General features: G+C 32.8%; 3 protein-coding genes across 4 annotated transcripts; 1 reads left to right on the forward strand and 2 right to left on the reverse strand.

Annotated features, from left to right (window-relative positions):
* The first annotated feature begins 10443 nt into the window (after positions 1-10443).
* LOC110616120 (cytochrome P450 CYP82D47) lies at positions 10444-12515 on the forward strand. The gene is made up of 2 exons (XM_021758445.2): positions 10444-11436; positions 11681-12515. The coding sequence occupies exons 1-2, from the start codon at positions 10498-10500 to the stop codon at positions 12299-12301; spliced, it is 1560 nt and encodes a 519-aa protein (XP_021614137.1). The 5' UTR covers positions 10444-10497; the 3' UTR covers positions 12302-12515.
* Positions 12516-13616: 1101 nt separating this feature from the next.
* Positions 13617-15579, reverse strand: LOC110614346 (cytochrome P450 CYP82D47). Of its 2 annotated transcripts, none has more exons than XM_021755864.2 (2): positions 14445-15579; positions 13617-14389 (listed from the first exon to the last, which is right to left on the reverse strand). In XM_021755864.2, exons 1-2 carry the CDS (start codon positions 15399-15401, stop codon positions 13748-13750), a joined length of 1599 nt encoding a protein of 532 aa, XP_021611556.1. In that variant the 5' UTR covers positions 15402-15579; the 3' UTR covers positions 13617-13747. The 2 variants fall into 2 exon arrangements, with proteins under 2 accessions (XP_021611556.1, XP_021611557.1); XM_021755865.2 differs by having other exon boundaries at positions 13617-14371; positions 14445-15568.
* A 3575-nt stretch (positions 15580-19154) lies between these two features.
* Positions 19155-21517, reverse strand: LOC110615124 (xanthotoxin 5-hydroxylase CYP82C4). The gene is made up of 2 exons (XM_021756835.2): positions 20450-21517; positions 19155-19977 (listed from the first exon to the last, which is right to left on the reverse strand). The coding sequence occupies exons 1-2, from the start codon at positions 21404-21406 to the stop codon at positions 19342-19344; spliced, it is 1593 nt and encodes a 530-aa protein (XP_021612527.1). The 5' UTR covers positions 21407-21517; the 3' UTR covers positions 19155-19341.
* Positions 21518-23241: the final 1724 nt, after the last annotated feature.

Consider the following 23241-nt stretch of genomic DNA (forward strand, 5'->3'; position numbering starts at 1 on the left):
GGTGGAGTTTGCCTACAATAACAGCCATCATGCTAGCATCGGGATGGCTCCATATGAGGCTTTGTATGGGAGGAAGTGCAGATCACCTGTTTGCTGCGAAGAGGTTGGAGAAAAGGCCTTGGCAGGGCCTGATCTAGTAGAGATCACCAGCAGGGTGGTACCCATAATCAGAGAAAGGATCAAGACTGCTGCAAGCAGACAGAAGAGTTACGCAGATATCCGCAGAAGGCAAGTAGAATTTCAGGAGGGGGATCTGGTATTGCTCAAGGTGTCTCCTATGAAAGGATGGTTCGCTTTGGGAAGAAAGGTAAACTAGCCCCACGATACATCGGACCCTTTGAGATCTTGCAAAAGATTGGGAATGTGTCGTACAAGCTGGATTTACCTGCTTCAATGGAAAGAATCCATCCTGTTTTCCATGTTTCAATGTTGAGGAAGTTTGTGTCAGATCCGGGCAAGGTTCTTAGTGAGCCTGATGTGGAGGTCCAAGAGGATCTCACCTATGTTGAACAGCCAGTACGGATCATAGACACCCAGATCAGAAAGCTAAGGAACAAGGAAATCCCGATGGTGTAAGTCCTTTGGAACCACCACAATATGGAAGAATGCACTTGGGAGACACGGGAGTCTATGCTCCAGCAGTACCCTCATCTCTTTTAAGGTTAGATCTCTATGTGTTTATGTGCTATGTATGTATGTTATATTGATTGCTATGCTTGTGCTAGTTGAGGAACATTCGGGGACGAATGTTCTTAAGGGGGGGAGAATGTAATACCCGGCTAGACTCCGGTATCGGAATTCCTACCGTCTAGTGGAATCCCGGATGTCGGAAGTCTCTAGTAGGGTAGAAACATGTTTTCATAAAATGTTTAGATGTAATTCATGGTTTTAAGTAAAAAGGAAATGAGTTTTTGCATGAAAACAACCTTGGAGGAAAACTCAGGTTCGGCCGCCGAACCTCAAGTTCGGCCGCCGAACATGCATGCGTTTCGGGTATGCCTTAGGCCCCCAAAAGCATAAGTGAGGGAAACCAGGTTTGGCCGCCAAACCTTATGTTCGGCCGTCGAACATGGCATGCATGCGGAGGCACTTTCGGCTCCCGAACGTGGCCTGGCCAGCCACCTATAAAGGGGTCCCTTAGCCGAAAACGGGCGAGCTTTTCTCCCCATTTTCGGCCAAGGTGAGCTCTCCGCCATCCTTCGCCGGTTTTGAGTTCTTTCCTTCAAATCTTTCTCGATTTTCATTAGTTTTACCCTTGTTTTGAAGATTTTGAGCATTTGAGCAAGTTTTGGAGCTTGGAGGTTCAAGGAACTCTCTCTCTCCCATTTTCCGAGCTAGGGTCGTTCTCCTCTCGATCTTCAAGAGGTAAGGGCCGATCTTGAGCTTATGGCATGTTTTAAGTAAGTTTTAAGTAGATCTATGGGGTAGAATGCATGTTTAGCTTATGGTTAGGTTTATGGGTTTATGTTATATTTTGAGCAATGTGGGTATGTTTGATGTGTTGTAGTTGGGGTTTAAGGTAGTTTGGAGCCCCTAGGAACTTGTATATTGTAGATTAGGAAAAATGCATGTTTAGATGGTTTTGGGAGGCAAATGTACATGAGGAACCAAGTTTCTGCCCTCAGCCGAAGGACTTTCGGCCGCCGAACCTGCCTGGGAGGCAAGCCTTTCGGCTGCCAAAGCCTGCCCCCGAAAGAGGACTTTCGTCTCTGGAGGGCAGTTTCGGCCGCCGAAAGTGCCGCCGAACATGCATGAGTTTCGTCTCTGTCTGGGAGTTTCGACCGCCGAAGGTGCCGCCGAACCTGCTTGACTTTCAGCTCTGGAGGGACTTTCGGCCGCCGAACCTGCCGCCGAAAGTGCCCTGTCCAGCCTTCCTTTGCATGTTTTTTCTATGGTTGTTTCATGATGTTCTAGGGGGATTTTTGGGGAGTAGTTTAGAGTTATGTTCATGTACGTTTGGTCCCTCATTTGAGTTCACCTGTGTAGGTTCGGACCCGAGGAACCGAGGACCCCAGCAGTGAGTCAGCTGCTCCAGTGTCTGGTGAGAGCTATCCAGAGGTGAGTGGAATAACTCATTACGCTTTAAAATCAAATAATGGACATTTTAGCATGAACCACGCATCATTATGCCATGAGATATACTAGGTTGTTTGCATTAGAATTCACGAATATGTTGCATTGCATATTTTATTGTTGATGTGGATGAACGTTGGATGATCCATAGCCCTCGATCTATGATGTGACGCTATGATATGTACGGTACGGAATGTAAGACCAGTGGGACCCATTCTACGTTCGCTGGCATTATGTAAGAGAAAGACCAGGACCCATTCTACGTTCTGGCACAGTTGGACTATATAGAGGACTATTGGTGACAAGTTCATCCTTGATGTGATTAGTTGTGATGTGATGAATTCCATGTTATCATATGTTTTAAATGTTTTATTATTCTGCTCACTGGGCTCTAGTAGCTCACCCCTCTCCCTAATCCCCCAGGTTTGCAGGTACAGGGTAGACCAGGAGGTCAGCAAGAGTAATGAAGTCATGTATATGTAATAGATAGAGTGTGGACATGATAAATTGTAAAATGATGTAAAGTTATGAATAGTAATGTATGTAATGATATTGAGGATTAGAGATTGTGCTTGACACTATGTGTATGGTATCCCTTTTAATACATGATCTTAGATGTTTTACGATGTTTATGTAAACCAACTCAACATATGTTATATCGCCCTTTGGGGCACTTATGAGATCCCACAGAGGGGACAATGTTTATGTTATGACTATGTTCAGTGCATGCACAGGTTGAGTTTGGTGTATGAGAGCATGTATGAAAGAAAAGTTTTAATTTTTATGTATATTCTTGATCATGTATGGGATTAAATAGGTTTACAGGTTTTATGTCAGGCTTGCTACGGGTTTCGGCCGCCTTAAGCCGACCTGGACCCTAGCGCCGGTAGCGGTCCGATTTTCGGGTCGTTATATTTGGTGTGATAATATTAGCACTACTTATATCATAGCTCTACACACCCGAACTAAACACATGGAGATTGACTTTCATTTTATTCGTGATTGAGTTAAACAAAAATTGCTGCAAGTTCGCTACATTTCTTCTCATGATCAAGTGGCTTATGTGTTGACTAAACCATTGTTCAAGACTCAGTTCGTGAGTTACGAGATAAGTTGAATGTGTATGGTATATCGGTTCCACTTGAGGGAGGGTAAAGAGTAATAAGTCTATTCTATATAGGATTGTATTAGTCATTTATTGGTATTGTAATTCTTTTCCTACTTTATCTCTAAAATCCTTGTATAAATACACTTTTGTGATTAATGAAATATACAGTTAACCAAAACCTTTTAGGATTAAGGTCTTCATCACTGGAACATCTATTCTGGATATAGAGTTGAACGCCATTTTGAAAGGCATCAAGATTGCAACTACTATGAACATAAATAAACTGGTCATTGAAAGTGACTACAGAGAAGCAATAGACATCATGTATGGACGAAAGCTTTGCTCTATGGAGTTCTCTTCAATGGTTTTTGATATCATTGCGCTTTAATACCTTAATGGGGCATCTCTGTTGCTTATGTTTTTATGGAGACTAATTTATGTGCTGATAAATTAGCAACGATAGCATCTTTGTTTACTACTAGGCTGATAATCCTCGAACAACCTCCGAAGGAGCTCCTATACTGGTTGGATCGAGATCTTGTAGGTAGAAATGTTCCTAGAATATGATAGTACTAAGCTCTGTGCTTCTCCTCCTTTTAAAAAAAAGGAAAGAAAAGAGCAAAATTACAATAGAATAAGCTCAATAAACTCAATTTAGAGAAAACAACTAAAATAATCTTAGTCCAAAGCAACCCAAATCTGACCAACTCAAAAAATCATGAACTAGAAACCAAACAGTCAGGGGAGGAGGAAAGGTACGGTAAGGGGGCACGTACCGTACCGGCGACCGGAAAATGCTTTGAAGGGGGATGAAGGTGCCGCAGCGGCGCAGCCGGTGCCCTACCAAAGGGAAGCTCCTGGCTCCGCCACTGCAAACAGTGGGAATCGAAATAGAGGTATTGCTACCTTTGCATCCCAATTTCACCCTCCAGCTGGACCACCGAACTCACGTCAAGCCAAATGATGACCATAAAACCAAGTTTCTCCAAAAGGCAACCAAAGACAATAAGAAGAGGAAACTGAGATATCAAGACATGGTTGCAAAATCTCCGGCCAAGAACTATAGCAAACATAGCTTTAGTACGACGAGAAGGCTGCTCACTAGAGGCAAAGATAGGGAGTGCAGAGTGGACAGTCGCACTGACTTCGATAAGAAATATATATATATATATATAATAAAATTAAATTTTCCACATTCTGCTCTGGCCTACGGGTCTAAAAAAATTTTATACACACCTAATTTCTTTCATAACTTTCTATATTGAGCATTTTAATTTTTTTTACACAAATTAAACATCATCCATAACTTTTAAAGCTTATTCCTTGGATTAAATGAGCTAAAATTTTGTATTACTTCTCTTACTCTTCAATTTTGGATAAGTAAAACTTTTTATTTTCTTTAATTTAAATATTATTTTAGTGGTTTAATCATGAAATTGAACTATTTGAACGAATTTCAGTTAGAATTTATGTATTTATTTTTTAATTTTACCTTATATACATTGTGCACATTAGGTGTTTGTTGAAATGCTTCAATGAATTTTATTTTTTTTACTTTATGAGTAATTTGTTACTGTCATTGTATAAATTAGTGTTTAAATCACTTAGTTTAGAATTTAGCAGCTTTTTCATCATTAAGTTGAAGTTAATTAATCCAATGAATGGTTCTACAATGTTTTTAAAAAAATGTAAAATTGCAGAATTCAACTTTCCCCATGTAGTCGTTAGTGGTACATTTATTTTGTATTTTAAACCATTTTTATTTTATATTGCTCATACAACTTTTTTTTTTTAATAATTTATCATATATATTTTTATTTTTTTAGTTGTAAATTTACTCTGCATATGTACAAATCCTGGTTTTGCCACTGATGCTTACCGATTAATCTCTCCACAGCTTAGGGGAAGCCATACATGATACAAATTGGTCGTTTACACTCCAAAGCACATGCAAAGCCTAAAGTTAGAACCCAGTCTAGAATAATTCCCAACTGCAAAATAGTAAGTTGCAACATCTCTGACGATAGAGCACCATCTAAGTGCAGTCCATTGAAGAAAGAGGAAAAAACACAAGCTCAAACATTATATCCATAGCTACAATCCAAAAAATTTTGCACCAAAACAAACACAAAAATAATTCACAAACATAGAAATAAATGTGTAATTATTTAAATTTTAATGAGTTGTGACTTTATGTAAAAGTTACATATAGAATCAAATTTGCACTATGAAAGTTCGCGGGCTATTTTGATTTATTTTTATTTAATATTAAAAAATTAGATGTTATTTCTAAATTAAAAATATATATTAAAAATTTAATTTTTATAAATAAAGTATTTCTCTTTTAACGAATTAATTGAGTGTAAATAGAATTTAATTTTAATTTAATAAATTTAAAAATATCTATAATTATAAAAAATTGCAAAGCCTTAAAAAATTTAATTTTGAAAAATAATTTTTAATTTATTAACTTTATAAAATTAAATTTAAAGTAACGAAGGTCCCCGCAATAACTTTAATAATAATTTTAATTTATTAACTTAATTAAAAGAAAATGCAAATTCCACCACAAATAGTTTTAATAATTTTTTAATTTGTTAACTTAATTAAAATTAAATTAAAAGTATATGCAAAGTCCCCACAAAAGAACTGATTCACGTGAAAATTTCAGAGCTCCATAAATGCAAAGGTCCGCAAATCCTTGCATGTATTTTCAATTTTCATAACAATAATTTTATTTATTTATTTAATCAAAATTAAATTGAAAAAAATGCCAAGTCACCACAAAAGAAGTAATCCACGTGAGAAATTCAGATCAGAGGTACACAAAGTGTAACGGATGATGGCGAAGACAATTCTCAACCATTCGTTCTACTCGAATGATAAACATTAATTAATATATTTTATACTGATCCTTAAATTTATCTAATAGTTTATTATTAAATTTAATAAAATTATCGTATCATTATTTTTATAATCATTTTAAATTAATATTCTAATATAATTTAAAGAAATAATTACTAAAAAAATTTTAAATTTTATCTATTTAAATAATTATACTCTAAATTTGTTAACAAATACATTATTTTTCTATTTAAATTGATTTTAATTTTGATTTAACATAACTTATTTTGATATCTTTCTTGCGTCGATAGTTATATATTTTTTCAAATTATATGTCACAGATGTTGCGTTAATACAATTTTTAAAAATTTACAAATCATAATTTTCAGTATCACCAAAGTTTACTAAAGTTTAAAAGTATATATAATAGTGGGTCAAAAATTATTAAATATGTTTTGAGTTAATTATTTTTAGTTAATTAGAAAATAAATTTAAAAAATTATTTAGATCAGTTTAGATTTATAAAAAAAAATTATTCAAAAAATGATTACTCATATAAGACGAGGTGAAATTATCCGAAACACTAATAATAGTTATTTTTATGATAATTCTATTAAAAAATAATATAAAGTAACAAATTACAAGAATTTATTATTAATTAAATATTATATCAAAATATCTATAATTAATTTAAATATTATAAAAGCAATTTTTAATTTTTTTTTATGTCAATTTAGCTTTAATAATAGTTATTTTTATGCTATTATGTTATATAATATAGCTATGTAATTATATAAATTCATATTCTATGTTTGGTATAATTCATTTTTCAAAAAAGATTTAAATGAATTTTTATTAAATTATATATGATTTATTTTTTTAAATAAAATTTTGTAAATTTAAAAGGAAATTCTTACATTTTAAACAAAATATTTGATAAAAAAGAAATGTAAACTATATTATTTAAAAATTTTGACATAAGCATATTATATCAAAACTTTATAAAAATTCAAATATTTAAAATTTGAAATGTAAGCACATATGCATGTCACTTTCATTTGATTGAGTTAAATTGCTTTTAAGAGTACTGATTTTTAAGGTTTAGAAGTGTATTAATTAGGTCAAAAAAAGTTCAATTGCTTAACAGGAAAAAATTGATTAATAAAGATTTATAATTATGTATTTGACCAAATTATTTTAATATTGATATTTGAGATCCCATAATGAGTCTAGGTTTAGAGTATATTTTTTAAATTTAATTTTTCTTTCTCATATATTTTCTTTTATACTCTTTTTATTTTATCTTTTAGTAACGTGTAGCTATTGTCTTATATTTATATATATCTGCCATATTTATACTGGCAGTATATATAAATATATTGTATTTTTTTTTTATCAAAATGACCATTTAATTCCATTCGGCGTTATCTTGACATGATCTGGACGTTACGGAGTCTACTCTTCCGTGGAAGCTTTCGAGTATTCGGAGCCAGAATTCACAGTTAAATTAGCGTCCAGCCCGGTTTGCTTGGACTGGTTCCGAATCCACGGAGGACTTAGAGCCACATACTAGGCCCTCATGGAACTTGGGCTCAGTTCCGAATCCACGGAGGGCTTAGAGCCACAAAATTTTTTATGTTTTTAAATAACTGTTTTAATATTAACAAGGAAAAAAAAACTTATAGGTAATGTAAAGGCCTTTAATTAAAGAAATGAAAATAATATTATTTTTAGGGAAAATTACTTTGTAGTCCCTCAGGTTTAACGTAATTAACACTTCTGTCCCTCTATTTTGGCGACCCAACACTTAAGTCCCTCACTTTCTCTTCCGTCCAAATTCGCAGTCCTTCCGTTCAAAATAGCCGTTTGGGACACGTGAATTGACAAAATTAACCCTCTTCTTCTTCTTCTTCTTCTTCCTACCCAGCAACTTCTTCTTCTTCTTCTTCTTCTTCTTCCTTCTTCTTCTTCTTCTTCTTCATTCTTCTTCTTCTTCTTCATTCTTCTTCTTCTTCTTCTTCTTCTTCTTCTTCTTCTTCTTTCTTCTTCTTCTTCTTCTTCTTCTTCTTCCTCCTACCCAGCAACTTTTTCTTCTTCTTCTTCCTACCCAGCAAATCTTTCTTCTTCTTCTTCTTCTTCTTCCTACCCAGCAAATCTTTCTTCTTCTTCTTCTTCTTCTTCTTCTTCTTCTTCTTCTTCTTCTTCTGCAACGGGAGAAAGCATGAAAGAGAAAAAAAAAAAAGGAATTTCACATTAAGAGAAGGGTATTTCTGGAAAAAAATATCACCTCTCACTTTTGACTCTTTGACCAAACGGTTTAAATGAACGGAAGGACTACGAAATTGGACGGAAGAGAAAGTGAGGGACTTAAGTGTTGGGTCGCCAAAATAGAGGGACAGAAGTGTTAATTACGTTAAACCTGAGGGACTAAGAAGTAATTTTCCTTTATTTTTATTAAATTAGATGTCAAGTTAGAAATTACTAAATCTAATTTTTATTTTAAATTATAGTTTTTCTTAATTTTTAAAATTTATGAGAGATTATTAGATGCCTTTATGATACACCAAATTAATAAAATTACAACAAGTCACTATACCACCACTAGAAATGATATACTTGTATGGAAATTAAAATGAGAGAAATATTTATTTAAATCTGATTTATTATAAATTAAGAAATTTTTATTATAAAAAAATAAAATTTATATTTTTTTTAAGTTCATGATAACCCGACTCATCTAAAAAAATTTTCAATAATCTGATGTAGAAGTATATAAATTAAAGGGTTAGTTGCTGGCAAATTTTCCATCTAAGACATAGAGATTAGAGCTCTGTCCAACGGCTCTCTTATCCAGAATCAGTTCCCTTATCTCTTTCAATTCCCAAGTATATGGATAACAATAAATAGGTAAGTCAATCAATTTCCATGTTTCAACTGCTTCTTGAAAATAAATATTCGGGATGGGATTGTCACCCTTCTTATCATCTACTCCCAACTTGTCATTGAAATCACCAACGTGATAAACCTGCCAAATTAACTAAAAATTGCCAAGATTCCTGGCGTCTATATTGCTCAAGCATACCATAAAAACCTACTAGTCTCCATGCAAACTATGAATAAAATTCTGTGAAAAACTGGAAATAGCAAAATAGGCATTATTTTCCAACCTCCAGTTTGCTAACTCCTTTTTTTTATTATTATTTTTATTATTTATTTCATCAATGAGCATTGATGTTTCCTTGTCATCAGCTTGCATTGAACTCTCCTCTTGTGATTGTTCAGCATCATGCCTTTTCCTGAGCAACTCCTATATCGGGACTTTGATGTGCCCCATACTTAGTTTGCTTTTGTGGTCTTCTCACACTGTCCTCATATCTTTTCCCGTGGTTATCCTTTAACTATTGGTTAGTGTGAACATTACTTGGCCTATTCCCAGGTTGAAGCCATGGTCCCCATCCCTTTGGAGCTGCCAATAAATTTCTATCACCTTCAAAAAGCTTACTGCATAGGTTTCATGATGCCCAATTTTCCCACATAAGAAGCAAAGAATTAAATAATTTTTATTATTAGTCATTTAACATACTTACGTATTAATTACATTAGCTTCTCATTCCACATATTTATTTTATATAAAATTATCATGTCACAATATAATTTCTTGTTTTAAAGAGCAAATACTCCCAACCTTTGCAGAAGAAATAGACGATGAGCAACAACTGCCGAAAACCAGCATGCAACCCTTAAAGAACACAAACCAAGAATGTCTAGCCAGATCAACAGATGGAGAAACTCAATCCAAACTTCATCAGATCTGCCAACCCAAGTAAGAGAGAACTGATAAGAGGAGCATATCTTTAAAAACCCTCAAAAGAAAACCATCGAATCAGCCACAAAACGGAAGAGAATGTATATAATTACCCACCGACAGGTATGAAGAAGACGAAAAAAGCCACCGTCCTGCCTTAAGCTCTTGTCCCATAAAATCGATTCTAAAAGAAAAAAATCTTACTCTAAAAATTTTTTTTAAATGATATTTTAATCATACAATTTTAGTCATAGTCTTTACATTCCATAATTTTTATTTATCTTTTTTATTATTTCAAAATTATTCTATTTTTTAAACTATAATAACATATAAATTTATTATTATAATTCTATTTAATTTTATTTTTTAAAAAAAAAATTTAAAAAAATTTAATATATTTAAGATGATATAATTAAAAAATAAATAAAAAAATTTATATTTTTTAACATATATAAAAAAATAAAATAAATAAAAATTATGCCACTCTACAATAACTGCACAGTAAAATATATCCATTTCCATGGTCTTAGTTAGCGATAAATTATAGCAAGCATGTGGATCATGTATCCATAATTCTCCGGAAACTATATTTATATGTGCCCAAATCTTAATTTGAACAACAACATCCTCCTTTTCTCCCTCTCCTCTACCAAAATCTTTGGGTAGAATGGATTATACTTCTCCCTATTTTAACACTACAATAGCTGGGGTCTTTGCCTTGCTTCTTTTTTCATGCTATCTACAAAGAAAATGGAAATCTAGAGCTTTCAAGGGCAAACTCGCACCTCAACCACTGGGTGCATGGCCTTTAATAGGCCATTTTGCTCTTTTAGCAAGAACCCAAGATCCTCATCTAACATTGAGTGCTCTAGCAGATAAATATGGTCCAGTTTTGACCATGCGAATAGGGGTACACCCTGTTCTGGTGGTTAGCAGTTCGGAGGTGGCTAAGGAGATTTTCACCACCAATGATGCGAACGTGACCTTCCGTCCTGCATTAGTAGCTGCAAAACTCTTGGGTTATAACTATGCCTTTTTTCCTTTCTCCCCCGGCGGTCCATATTGGCGGGAAACACGTAAGATATCCGTTTTAGAACTTCTCTCTAACCGCCGGAGTGAGGTTATCAAGCATATTAGAACCCAGGAAGTGGAAACTTCCATAAAAGAGTTGTACAGAGCATGCATGGACAAGCAGAGTATTGAAATGAAGCAGTGGTTTAGTGACTTAAATCTGGACGTCCTTCTTAGGATGGTAATCGGCAAGAAATACTTTGGTGCTGGTGCTGTTGGTGATGAGAAAGAAGGGCGACGATTCCAAGAGGTAATAAAGGTGCTTTTTCATTATCTGGGGATGCTTTTCCTGAGAGATGCTGTTCCATTTCTTGGATGGATGGATGTGGGTGGACATGAGAAGGCAATGAAGAACACCGCTAAAGAACTAGATGATTTCATGGAGAAATGGCTACAAGAGCATAAACGAAAGAGGTATAACAATCTTGATGATGCTGAAGCTGAGAAAGACTTCATGGACGTAATGCTTTCAATCCTTGTTGGCAAAAGCCTCGAAGGCTACGATGCTGATACAATCAACAAAGCTACATGCTTGGTAATATATTAGATACCTTTTTTACTATACAAAATTTATGAATTTTTCTATTACTATATTTTAGAGTATCCAAAAAAATTAACTTTAAAGGTGCAAATAATTTGTTGTTTGAAAAACATACTTCTATTAAGCACTAGTAGATTTAAATTATAAAAAATTATTTTAGAGAATCATATACTTTGCCAAGTGAGTTAACTTGTCGGTAGATTGTCGGCAGATTTTGACAAATAAAAATTACTTGCAGAGTTTAATTGCAGGCAATGGGACCGTAGCAGTTGCTATGACATGGGCACTTGCATTATTGCTAAACAACCAGCCTGTGTTGAACAAGGCTCAGAAAGAGCTAGACAAAATTGTCGGCAAGGAAAGACTAGTAGATGAGAAAGACATCAAGAAGCTTGATTATCTCCAGGCTATAGTTAAAGAAACACTAAGACTTTACCCGCCAGCATTTATCCCTGGACCTCGTCAATTTATAGAAGACTGCACTATAGGTGGCTATCATGTCCCAAAAAATACTTGGCTGATGGTGAACGTTTGGAAAATCCAAAGAGACCCTCGTGTGTGGCCAGACCCAGCAGAGTTCAAACCAGAAAGGTTTCTCACAACCCATAAGAACGTCGACGTCTGGAGTCAAAATTTTGAGTTGCTTCCATTTGGAGGTGGCAGAAGAGGTTGCCCAGGAGCATCCCATAGCCTTCATATGATCCATTTGACATTAGCCACTTTACTTCATGCATTTGAAATTTCTACTCCCACAGATGCAGCTATTGATATGACTCCAGGCATTGGACTAACAAATATGAAAATGACTCCACTTGAAGCTGTTGTCTCACCTCGCCTGCCACCCAGTTGCTTTGAATGATAATGGAATCTAATGCAAGGGATTGCAGAAGGAGAGCAATAGCTCTTGTCGTTTCCAGGATTTGTGTGTTCAATAAATAACTGTTTATCCACTTTGTATCTGTGCATGTAAATGCATAAGAAAGTATAGGATATTTGCGTTCGGACGAAAGTATGTTCGTATTATCAATGTATTGCAGAATTTTATTTTCCTAATTAATTAATTTTTGGCTCCACTATCTCCTACAGCAATTTCAATCTTTTATAGCAAATTTTTAGCCTAAAAATAAATCGTCATTGAGTACTTTAATATATTAAAGTAAATAGAATTTCGCCACGAATTAGGATATACAAAATATTTTCCTATCAATAATATAATAATTGTAAAACTCTACACTTGTGTACTTGTGAATTTCTCACGTAAATTAATTTTTTTTGAAAACTTTACATGCTTCTTAATTTGATTTGATTTAGTTATAAATAAAAATATTATTATAAAAAATTAAAAACATTTCAAGGGATATCAACAGTGAGCTTGACTTTGTTGCCTTTCCAAAGTTGTACTTGATGTTTCTTGGTTGGAGAATTTGCAATTGTGGTGAGGTACCTTGCCTTCTCTATCTGTTGGCTTTAGGTACTCTTCTAGAGGGAGCTTGTGTGTTCCTTAGGTTCACTGCCAATTCTAATCTCTACTGATTGTTTGTCTATAACGTAATAGCAAATGAAGAGAGGAGCAGATCTGAACCAATATATGGAAATCTAGCATCCATGGCTTTTAGCCAAGACATAACACGGTGGAGAATTACACTACAAAGTGAAGCAATGGTGAATTCTTGGTCCTAAAAGACTTTCATTCCGATGCAATTTAAATGAGATACACGATGACTTGATTAGTGATTTACCGTTAATTTATTCTCGATTGTGATAACAATTTTACTATTATTTTGGGTAAAGATATCAATTAAGAATAATTGTTTAATGAAATTAAAATTGAAATGTTTTGCATAAATTGAAGTATGAACTAATTTATGAATTTTACTAAACTTTAGTGATATTGCTTTAGGTAAATTTATTAAGTTGCTGGAATTTATTAAGTTAAAAACGATTTCAGATGAAAGGTAACAAAATATTCCATTTTTTTAAAGGGTATTATGATTATATATACCTGGGCTCTTACTGATTTCTTTTATATCTTTTAAAGTTGTGACCATCGCAGGGCTTCAAGTTCTTCCATTCGTTGCTGAACTTTTCTTTAATGAATGTCTGAATATTTATCTAGACCATGAATCTCTAAAATCTACAGTAAATTTAAGGATGAAAAAAAAACTTATTGAATGGAATAGAACTAATTAATTTACAGTAACTGTGATCATCCTTCTATGGAAATTGGAAATATTCAGCGTTACAAGCAGACATCATTTTAAAACTAAGGTTTCAATAATATAAATGCAAATACCTTAATGTTTAATTAATCATAGAGACAAGCAGACAAGCGAGGTTTGAACATAACTTCAAGAGGGGTGGCTTTGCTATTTGTTAATCCAGCACTCTCAGCCATATCAACTGGTGAATTTGATGGGGTTGACATCTCAAATGCTTGCAAGAAACTTGCCAAAGCTAAATGAACCATCAGAATTCCAAAATTTATCCCAGGGCATGATCTCCTACCAGCACCAAATGGAATCAGCTCAAAATTCTGACCTTTAACGTCAATTTCCTTGTGTTTGTTCAGAAATCTCTCTGGCTCAAATTCCATTGGATTTGACCACACCCTCGGATCCCTTTGAATCTTGTAACTGTTGACTATCAGGCGGGTTCCTGCAGGGACATGGTAGCCGCCGATGCTGCAATCCTCGGAGAGTTCCCTTCGTCCTGACAATGGACCAGCAGGGTACAACCTCAAAGTTTCCTTAACTATTGCCTGAAGATATACCAGCTTGTCTATGTCGGATTCATTCGCCAGTCTTTCTTTGCCAACTTGAATGTCCAGTTCTTCTTGGGCCTTCCTCAGTGCAATCGGATTGTTCAACAATAGAGCTAGTCCCCATGTTACTGTAACAGTTGTGGTATCAGTACCCCCTGCAATAATAGCCTGCAAAACAGACGTGGACTAGCAGCTTAAATATTAATAAAAGCCTGAAAAAAATATAAACTCTGAGAATTACCATGGCTGTGGATTTTATAACAGTATGAATATCATAACCAGGAAGATCGGTGCCATCAAGAACCGAAAGCAAGACGTCCATAAAGTCTTGCTCTGTGTTAGAAACTTGGCCAGTGTCTCTCTTCCTGCGATGCTCCTCTAACCATTCTTCAAGGATACTGTCAAATTCCTTGGCAGTTCTCTTCATGGCCTTCTCATATCCACCTAAATCCATCCACCCAAGAAATGGAAAAGCATCCCTTGCTACAAACAGCCCTGACAAGCGAAAGAAATCCCTCATCGCCGCCTGGAATGGCCGGGCCTTCCCTTCGTCGCCTCCAGAATTTTCACCAAAGTATATCTTTCCTGCAACCATCCTGAGAATCACGTTCATGTTTATGTCATTAAAGCACCTCTGCATGTCGACCTTGACTCGGTTTGTCTCATCTTTGTATTTTGTCCAGAACTTGTACGTACTCTTTATCGAGCCCTGCACCTCCGAGGCTCTAATATGTTTTAGTAGCTGAAGCCTGCGGTTGGAGAGTAGCTCTGAAGCCGTTAACTTGCGAATCTCGCGCCAGTACTCAAAGTCAGGGGTGAATCCGAAATTGGTATAATTGTAGCCCAGAAGTTTTGGACCTGTGAATTTGGGGCGGTGCCAAACAGCAGCATCGTTGGTGGTAAATATTTCCTTAGCCAACTCCCAAGTATTAACCACCAAAGCTGGGTATATCCCAATCCTGACGGTGAAGATCGGTCCATATTTATCAGCTAAGGCTGCTAATGTTATGTGGGGAAGCTGATTACGTCCTGCCAACAAAGAGATGTGACCTATAATAGGCCATGCACCGCCAGCCTCCGGAGCTGTTTTGGCCTCGGCAAATTTGGACCGCCTTAGGATATAGTAGTAAAAGAGAATTATAGCAGCAAGGCCAAGGCCGAGGGTGATATCGATCATGTATGGAGGAAGAAGATCCATTATGTCAAGTTAAATCTATGTAAACAAGAACTTCTTCCTGTTCTCCCACCAATGAAGCAGCGAGAATCAAGACTCTGCCAGAAATGGAGGCTACGAAGTTACGGATATCACTCACATTCTGCTTCAGAATATTTTTTTTTAAAAAATTAAATTGCTAGAGGACAAATCCACCACATTCTTAGTAAAACTAAGTGCTGAGGTATATTGACTATACAATCTTTGACAATGTGAATTGATGTCCATGAATGGCTAAAAGGCAGAATTACTAATATCAAATTTCATTTTTTATTTAAATTTATACTTAATAATTATTAAAAAATTAAGTAATATTATCACACGTTACAATTTACAAATGTGAATTACATTTTCCTTCATATAATTGATTTTATTTAAATTTATTTAATATTTTAATAATAAGAGAAATGATAAAAACAGTCATATTTTTTAGTGATTCTTTAATGCTCTTTATTTTTTTTTATATGGAAATAATTTTTTTTTTTTGAAATGACTATAAAGATAATAGAATCTGAATTATCTCATATATAATATTTTTTTATTTTATCAGTACAAGTATTTATAATTTTTTAATTAATTATTAATTATTATATTTTTTATAATAAATAAAGAGAAATAAATATTTTTTAAAGATTAATTCAGAACGCATTTATATAAAAAAATAAAATTTAATATTTTATCCCATCTATATAATTGAGGGTAAAATTAATTTATTTGTGGTTGATATAATAGTATACTTTGACGATTTGATCAAATTATTGCAGCTAAACGCCATAAAATAGGACAATTGAAAATAACAATTCTCAGAGGATAAGCACCGATGACTGAAGACAGCAAAAGCACATGAGTAGTCATTTGTTGGGCAGCAAAAGTCCAAAGCAAAGTAAACGGCGTGCACTAACAAGGATATGGTTCATTGCATCTTCAAAAGCAGAATTCAGTTTTTTAAAAGACATCGTTGAAAATATGGTCTATAATTTGAAAAAATTATTATTTTTTAAATCATAAAAAGAATATAGAATTAATAAACAAAAAAATCATATGAGATTTTTTATTAATTATTCAAGATTCCAAAGAAAAAAAATAATGCTTAATCTTGTTTCTACCAATAATTGCCGGAAAACTCAAATAATTTCCAATCAATCCATCTTGATAGACTTGAAGAATATCATTTACCAATAGACGATCCTGCTCCTTAGCATTCGGACTGTAAATAATGGATGACTTTTTCAAATTCACTTTCTGACCTGAAGCTACGCCCCAATGTTTCTGGGACATTTCATAGGCTTGCCGTTGCTGCTTTTTCTCCTCTCACAGATTTCGACCTCTATGATCTTCTAACATAGATTAAAATTAATATCCCTTAACACAGTGACAAATAAAAATTTATAAAATACGAAAAATAAACATTTAGCTCCCTGCTTGAGAATTCTTTTCCACATCGACAAATTATTAATTAAATTAATAATATATAAATTTCAACTTAAATTATTAAATAATTTTTAAAAATAAATTTAAAAATTATTTGAGTAAATTTGAATCAAATTTCTATAAAAAAAAATCACATATTTGTGGTTAATTAAATCTATTAAACAATTTGCCTTGAAAAATATATCCGGCATATGTTGAAAATAAAGTAAGAGAAAGTCAATAATTTTGAAATTGAGACGGACAAGTTGAGACCTTTTTATTTGCTGTATAGCACGGAGCTATAGGAGGGTTTTTTTTTTTATTTATTTATTTTTTTTTTCTAAAAATAAAGTTATTTCATTCATTAAAAAAAGATCCAGCCCGATGTCAGATGAAATCAGCCGAATGTCATGTTGTACTTATAAATTAAAACATTAAATAACATAACTTTTGATAATTAAGTACTTTAAATTAAAATTTTTTAACTAATAAACTTTGAATTAAAAAAAATTAATTCATAGGTTTTACAATACCACCACTATTTGTATTGCCATTTTTTAATCTCTGCAAGGAGTTACCTTTTATTATTATTATTATTATTATTGAAAAATATCTAATATTTCTGAGTAATTGATTATTGAAAAGAATTATTAAACCATTATCATGGTAAAATTTTACACATTTACTCGTATAGTTTTAGAGTTATATTTATTTAATTTAAATGAGGTTTTAGTCTATTATTTTAATATTTTTATTTTATTTATAGTATTTTTTATCGGTCAAAACAAGTCTAAAAATAAAAAAAACATTTTAAAGAAAAATTGAGACAATTTAGAGGAATTATGAAGAAATAGACAAAAATATGAGACAGTTATATTTTTATTTCATTTATAGTATTTTTTATCGGTCGAAACAAGTTAAAGAATAAAAGAGACTTTATAGAGAAATTGAAACAATTTGGAGGGATTCTAAAGAAATAGATAAAAATATGAGACGGTTCTGTATTTTTGTCTCTAGTCCGTATTTTGCCTTCTATCCCGTATTTTTCTTTAGACAATCGATTTTAAGACCGAATCATCTAGTATAAAACACGAGTAGACCCATGTTTTCATGGTCTACCCCGTGATTCGCTATTTTCCATGCACTCCGCCCCATATATTTGTCAGAAATTCAAATTATCTATATTTTCCATTAGGACTATGGATTAAGAGTTTTAAAAGGTATCAATACATCATAATTGAGAGATTAAAACTTTTTATCCATTCTTCAACATATATATATACATGGAGAAAATTGTCAAGAATTCAAAAAAAAAAAATTTAGAAGATCTAAAAGGAGAAATTTATCTAAAGTTTTTATTTACAATTATTTTAAAATGATTTTAGATAATTTTTCAATAAAATTTATTATTGAACCTGAGCAACTAAATTTTTTTTAAAGAAAATTTGACATAACTTGGATTATTGATTCTCTTTCATTTATTTGAATTTATTTTTCTTTACCAATCTATTATTCAATTTTTAAAATAATGCTTTTAAGTAACTAGGGATACTTAATGATTTTATGTTGAAATTAATATTGGAAGGGAATGTTTTAGAACTGAATTGGAAATTGGATTGAAAATAAAGATTTGACCTATGGAATCTTAAATAAAATAATCATGTTTGTGAAATTAATTAGAGTATTATCAGATTATTGGGAAATAGATGATACTTTTTAATTAATTAATTTCATCTTATTCGGAAGGGAGATTCGATTACCTTATAATTATTTGTTCTAAATTTGATAATTAAAATTGGATTGTTAACCAAATGAATTAATTGAATTGAAATCAAATTACATATTATTTAATATTAATTGTTTCACAAATTTTAGCTTGTTGAATGTTTAGTTTTATTTTTTTATTTTATTTAAAATTTATAATTACTTTTTATAATTGATAGTCTAAATAATAATCAGATATATAATACTTTATTCTCTCATTATTTGAGACGATTCTATTCACAATATCGCACAATATAAAACCTATTATTATTCCCTCCGCTTGATTTTTATTTTGATTATTTGAAAAATGGTTTGAATATAGTTGAATGGAATTAGGGGGCTGCTATGGTACTTTTATCCAAATTAATTAAACTGAATTAAAAAAGACTAAACAAAATATTTGATTTCGTTTGGTCTTATTTTTTTTAAGATTAGATTCAATTCATAATATTTATTTTGATTATAAGTTTTTTCGGCTTAATTATATTTGAAATTAAAAAGACTAATTCACACTCCCTAGTATTGAATGGTTTAAAATAGAAGTATAAATACGTAATAATTAATGGTGAAAATCAATTTTGTTTGTTAGTGTGTGAAATTTTACAAAATGAAAATTCAAAAATGTTAATTTTATTTGTTCCTTGTTTATTATTGAATATTCTGTTGGTAAATAGCCATCAACATTGCCTTGTACTGATTCTGCTTAGATCAATTTGGTTAATTAATCACATGGACGCCGAGGAAATAGAATTTAATCTTTGACAATAGAATAGAGTGTGGCAGGGAGACGAGGGGAAACAAGAACCTCTAATGGCGTTGCTTTTGCTGTATTCATTCCTGATTTTGCAGCCATGTCTACAGGCTCGTCGTTGGAGTTTGCCAAATCAAATGCTTGAAGGAGCCTAGCAAGCGTGAGATGAAGGCCCTGGAGAGCAAGTGCTACACCTGGGCACGCTCGTCTGCCTGAACCGAAAGGAATGAGCTCGAAGTGTTTTCCTCTTACATCAACATCAACATGGCTTGTAAGGAATCTCTCTGGCTGAAACTCCAGTGGATCTGTCCAACTTGTTGGATCTCTTTGGATCTTCCATACGTTTATTATCAAGCGAGAGCCAGCTGGGACATTGTAACCTGCTAGAGTGCAATCTTCCATGGCTTCCCGAGGTCCTGAAAGTGGAGCTACGGGATTCAGGCGGAGAGTTTCTTTGATTATAGCTTGAAGATAAACAAGATTTTTTATGTCTGATTCATCCACCAGACGTTCAGCTCCTACATGAAGGTCTAGTTCCTCTTGCGCCTTCTTCAGAGCAAACTGATTGTTCAGAAGCAATGACACGGCCCAAGTCAATGTCGTCGCTGTTGCATCACTGGCCCCTGTTATAACAGCCTGCAAGCAATAGAGTTTCCAAGAAATATATCCCAAAATTAAATATCTATATTTAACAATTGATATAATCCAAGTAGTAATTCATATAATAAACTCGCCTCACACTCGACGAAAGGGTTCGAGACAAAACCCAAGTTCGGCATCTCGAGTAACAAAATCCAATCTCCTATTCGGCACTCGATGCTGAACCCACACAAGATTCAGCACTAATTGCTTTTCCTGGGTAGGATTTGGCACAGAGTGCGAGGCCTTTAGAGATTCGGGGATTCGCGCACCTTTTGAACCCTTTTGTCCGCGTGCAAGGCTGATTTTATTACATGACTTGCTGTTTGGTCTGTTACAATACTTTGTGTTTAAATGTTATTACTCCGTTTAAATTGATTTAAATAATTTTTAAATTTATTTTTTATTTAATTTTAATAATTAATCATAAATATTTAATTGTGCATATTTATTTTGTAAATGGACATACCAGACAAGTGGACTTGATGCTAGTATCTGCATCGTATGGAAAACCGGAGAGATGACCTCTGTCCTCCGCCGACAACATCCTATCAATAAAATCCTGCTCATCCTCGTCAGTCCTGACATGTCCGGAAACTTTCCTTTGGCGATGCTCTTCCAGCCAACCTCCAAGTATGGCATCCAATTCATTGGCTGTCTTCTTCATTGCCTTCTCATGCCCCTGGAAATCCAACCACCTTAAAAAAGGAAATGCATCGGAAACCACAAAAATGCCCATCAAGCGAAAAAACTCAGCAATCGCATTCTGGCAACGTCTCGCCTCACCATCATGAGATGCACCTGCAGTATAACGTTTTCCAGCCACCACTCTAACAATCACATTAAATGTAATATCCTCTAACCATTGGTTAAGTTCGACAAGCACAGGAGTACGGCTCTTATTTTCAGCCCACAAACAGTAAAGCTTTCTTATCCCTGCATCCACTTCAGAAGCCTGGACATTCTTGATCGCCTCGAGCCGACTGTTGGAGAGAAGTTCAAGCATCACTATCTTTCTCATCTCACGCCAATGTTGACTGTAGGGTGCGAATCCAAACACAGCATTGTTATAGCACATATGCTTTGTTGCTGCTGTGACGGGACGGGAAGAAAAGGCTCTGTCATTAGTTGTGAAGCATTCTTTTGCAACTTCCCTACTGGATACTACAAAAGCACGAAAGTTCCCTAGGCGAATGCAGAAGGCTGGCCCATACTTGTCGGCCATGTTTCCAAGCGTTTGGTGAAGATGCTGATTAGCTCCGCCTAGTTGGTGGATGTGGCCAATTATTGGCCATGCACCAGCTGGTTCAGGAGCTTCTCTTGTACTGCTCGTTGGAGCAATCTTTGTTCTTATGAGCAATACAAAGTAGATGAAAATTAAAGAAACAAACCCAGTAATTGTAAAGCTTTGCACATTCAGGTCCATAGTTAATTGGTTATGGAGATGAAAATAGATTTCTGTTATGAGATTTCAATTCCAGTGGATTGACAAGTATATGGCAATCTATGAGAGCAAGGCATAACTATCCCACTGAAAAGAACAAAAATGGATTTAAAATAGCAATTTGTTTATCCAAAGAGATGTTACAAATCTCAGCCAAAGGGGTGAGTTAGTATTTATGAAAATTAAATTGAATAATTTGAATTGAATCGATTTAATTTGATTTGATTTTTTATTTTATTTTTTAATATTTTAAGATTTAATTAAAATATTTTAATTTTAATTATAATATACTATCTTCATATTATTAAAAATAATATATAATTATTTCTCTATATTATTAAAGATAATATATAATTATCACTAATTTAATTTGATTTTTTTTTTACTAAAATTAAATTTAATTTTAACTGTAATAACTGAAATTTTTAAAATTAAAAACTGAATCGAATGAAACGTATAAAAAAATTAAATCAAAATTTTAAATTATTAATTATATTTTTATCAATTTTATACAAAAGTTCTTTTTGTTTTCTTTAATATAAGCTATTTTAAAAATACAGTTTTAAAAGAATTTTTTTATAATACTGTTTCTACAAAGTTGATAAATTTATTATCTATCAAGTTATTAATTTTTTATAATGATATTTCTAAAAAAATTGATGAATTTATTGCAAGATTGTATCAAAATTAATCAATTCTATAACATTTCGAATAAAATATAGAATAGTTTTTACTTTAAAAATAAATTATAATTCGCACATCATGTAGATAGTGGACTAGTTAGGATATAATTTAGTCAAATTTAAGGGAGGGACGCATAAAAAAACTATATTATCTAAAAATTAAAATAATTATTTTGGACCCACCATTATATAGAAAAATTTACAATCATTACATAATGACGAAAAAAGATAGAAAGAAGGTTTGGCTTACCCGTGATGTGAATCGACAATGATATTAATAATAATTTAAAAAAAAAAAACAGTACGTTTCTTTTTCTAAATGTTTGATTTTGACATGTTAAAACAATAATAATTGTCGTAATATTTCTCACACGTAAATTATTTTGTCCAAAGAATAGAGGTTGAGGATTAAAGAGACAACGGGTCAAATAGGGCAAGTTTAAAAAATTAATATAAGAAAATGGTAGAGAATAAAGAAAAAGAACACAAAGAAGGCAACCCAGCAAAGTTAAATCCACTGTCTTGATTGATTTACTTTTATTTGTTATTATTTTACAAAGTTGAAAGTTTGATTGGAGAACAATAGTATAATATTTAATGAATATCTTACTATAATTGCCTCTTAATCAACAATCTATAATGGATCAGATTAAAAATTTTCCTAGTAATCTAATAGTTAGAATAACATAACAATTTACTTTGTCTCGTATATTTAGAGAGTGTTTGATTTACCTTTTTCATCTAATTGGTAACTGATCAGCTCCTAAATAGGTTTTTTTTTTTTTTTTTTTTTTTTTTTTTTTTTTTTTTTTTTTTTTTTTTTTATATGTTTAATAACACTTAAAAACAGCTGATCATTGATAAGTAGCTTATTAAGTACCTTTTCAATCGATTCTAATTTTTAAATTTTTTTTATCGGTTAACTTTATATTTTATTAGATCATATTATTCTCATATAGTATTTATTAATTATTAAATTTTTATATTTAAATAAATTTTAATATATATTATTAAATTATTTATAATTATAAAATAAATATAAATATTATAAAAGTAACTTATTGATATTACATAACATCTGCCCAAGGATGGCCATGAGTTATTATAACAATGTAGAACTATGTAACAAGGATT

Source organism: Manihot esculenta, chromosome 5, assembly GCF_001659605.2.
Source record: "Manihot esculenta cultivar AM560-2 chromosome 5, M.esculenta_v8, whole genome shotgun sequence".
Taxonomy (NCBI): domain Eukaryota; kingdom Viridiplantae; phylum Streptophyta; class Magnoliopsida; order Malpighiales; family Euphorbiaceae; genus Manihot; species Manihot esculenta.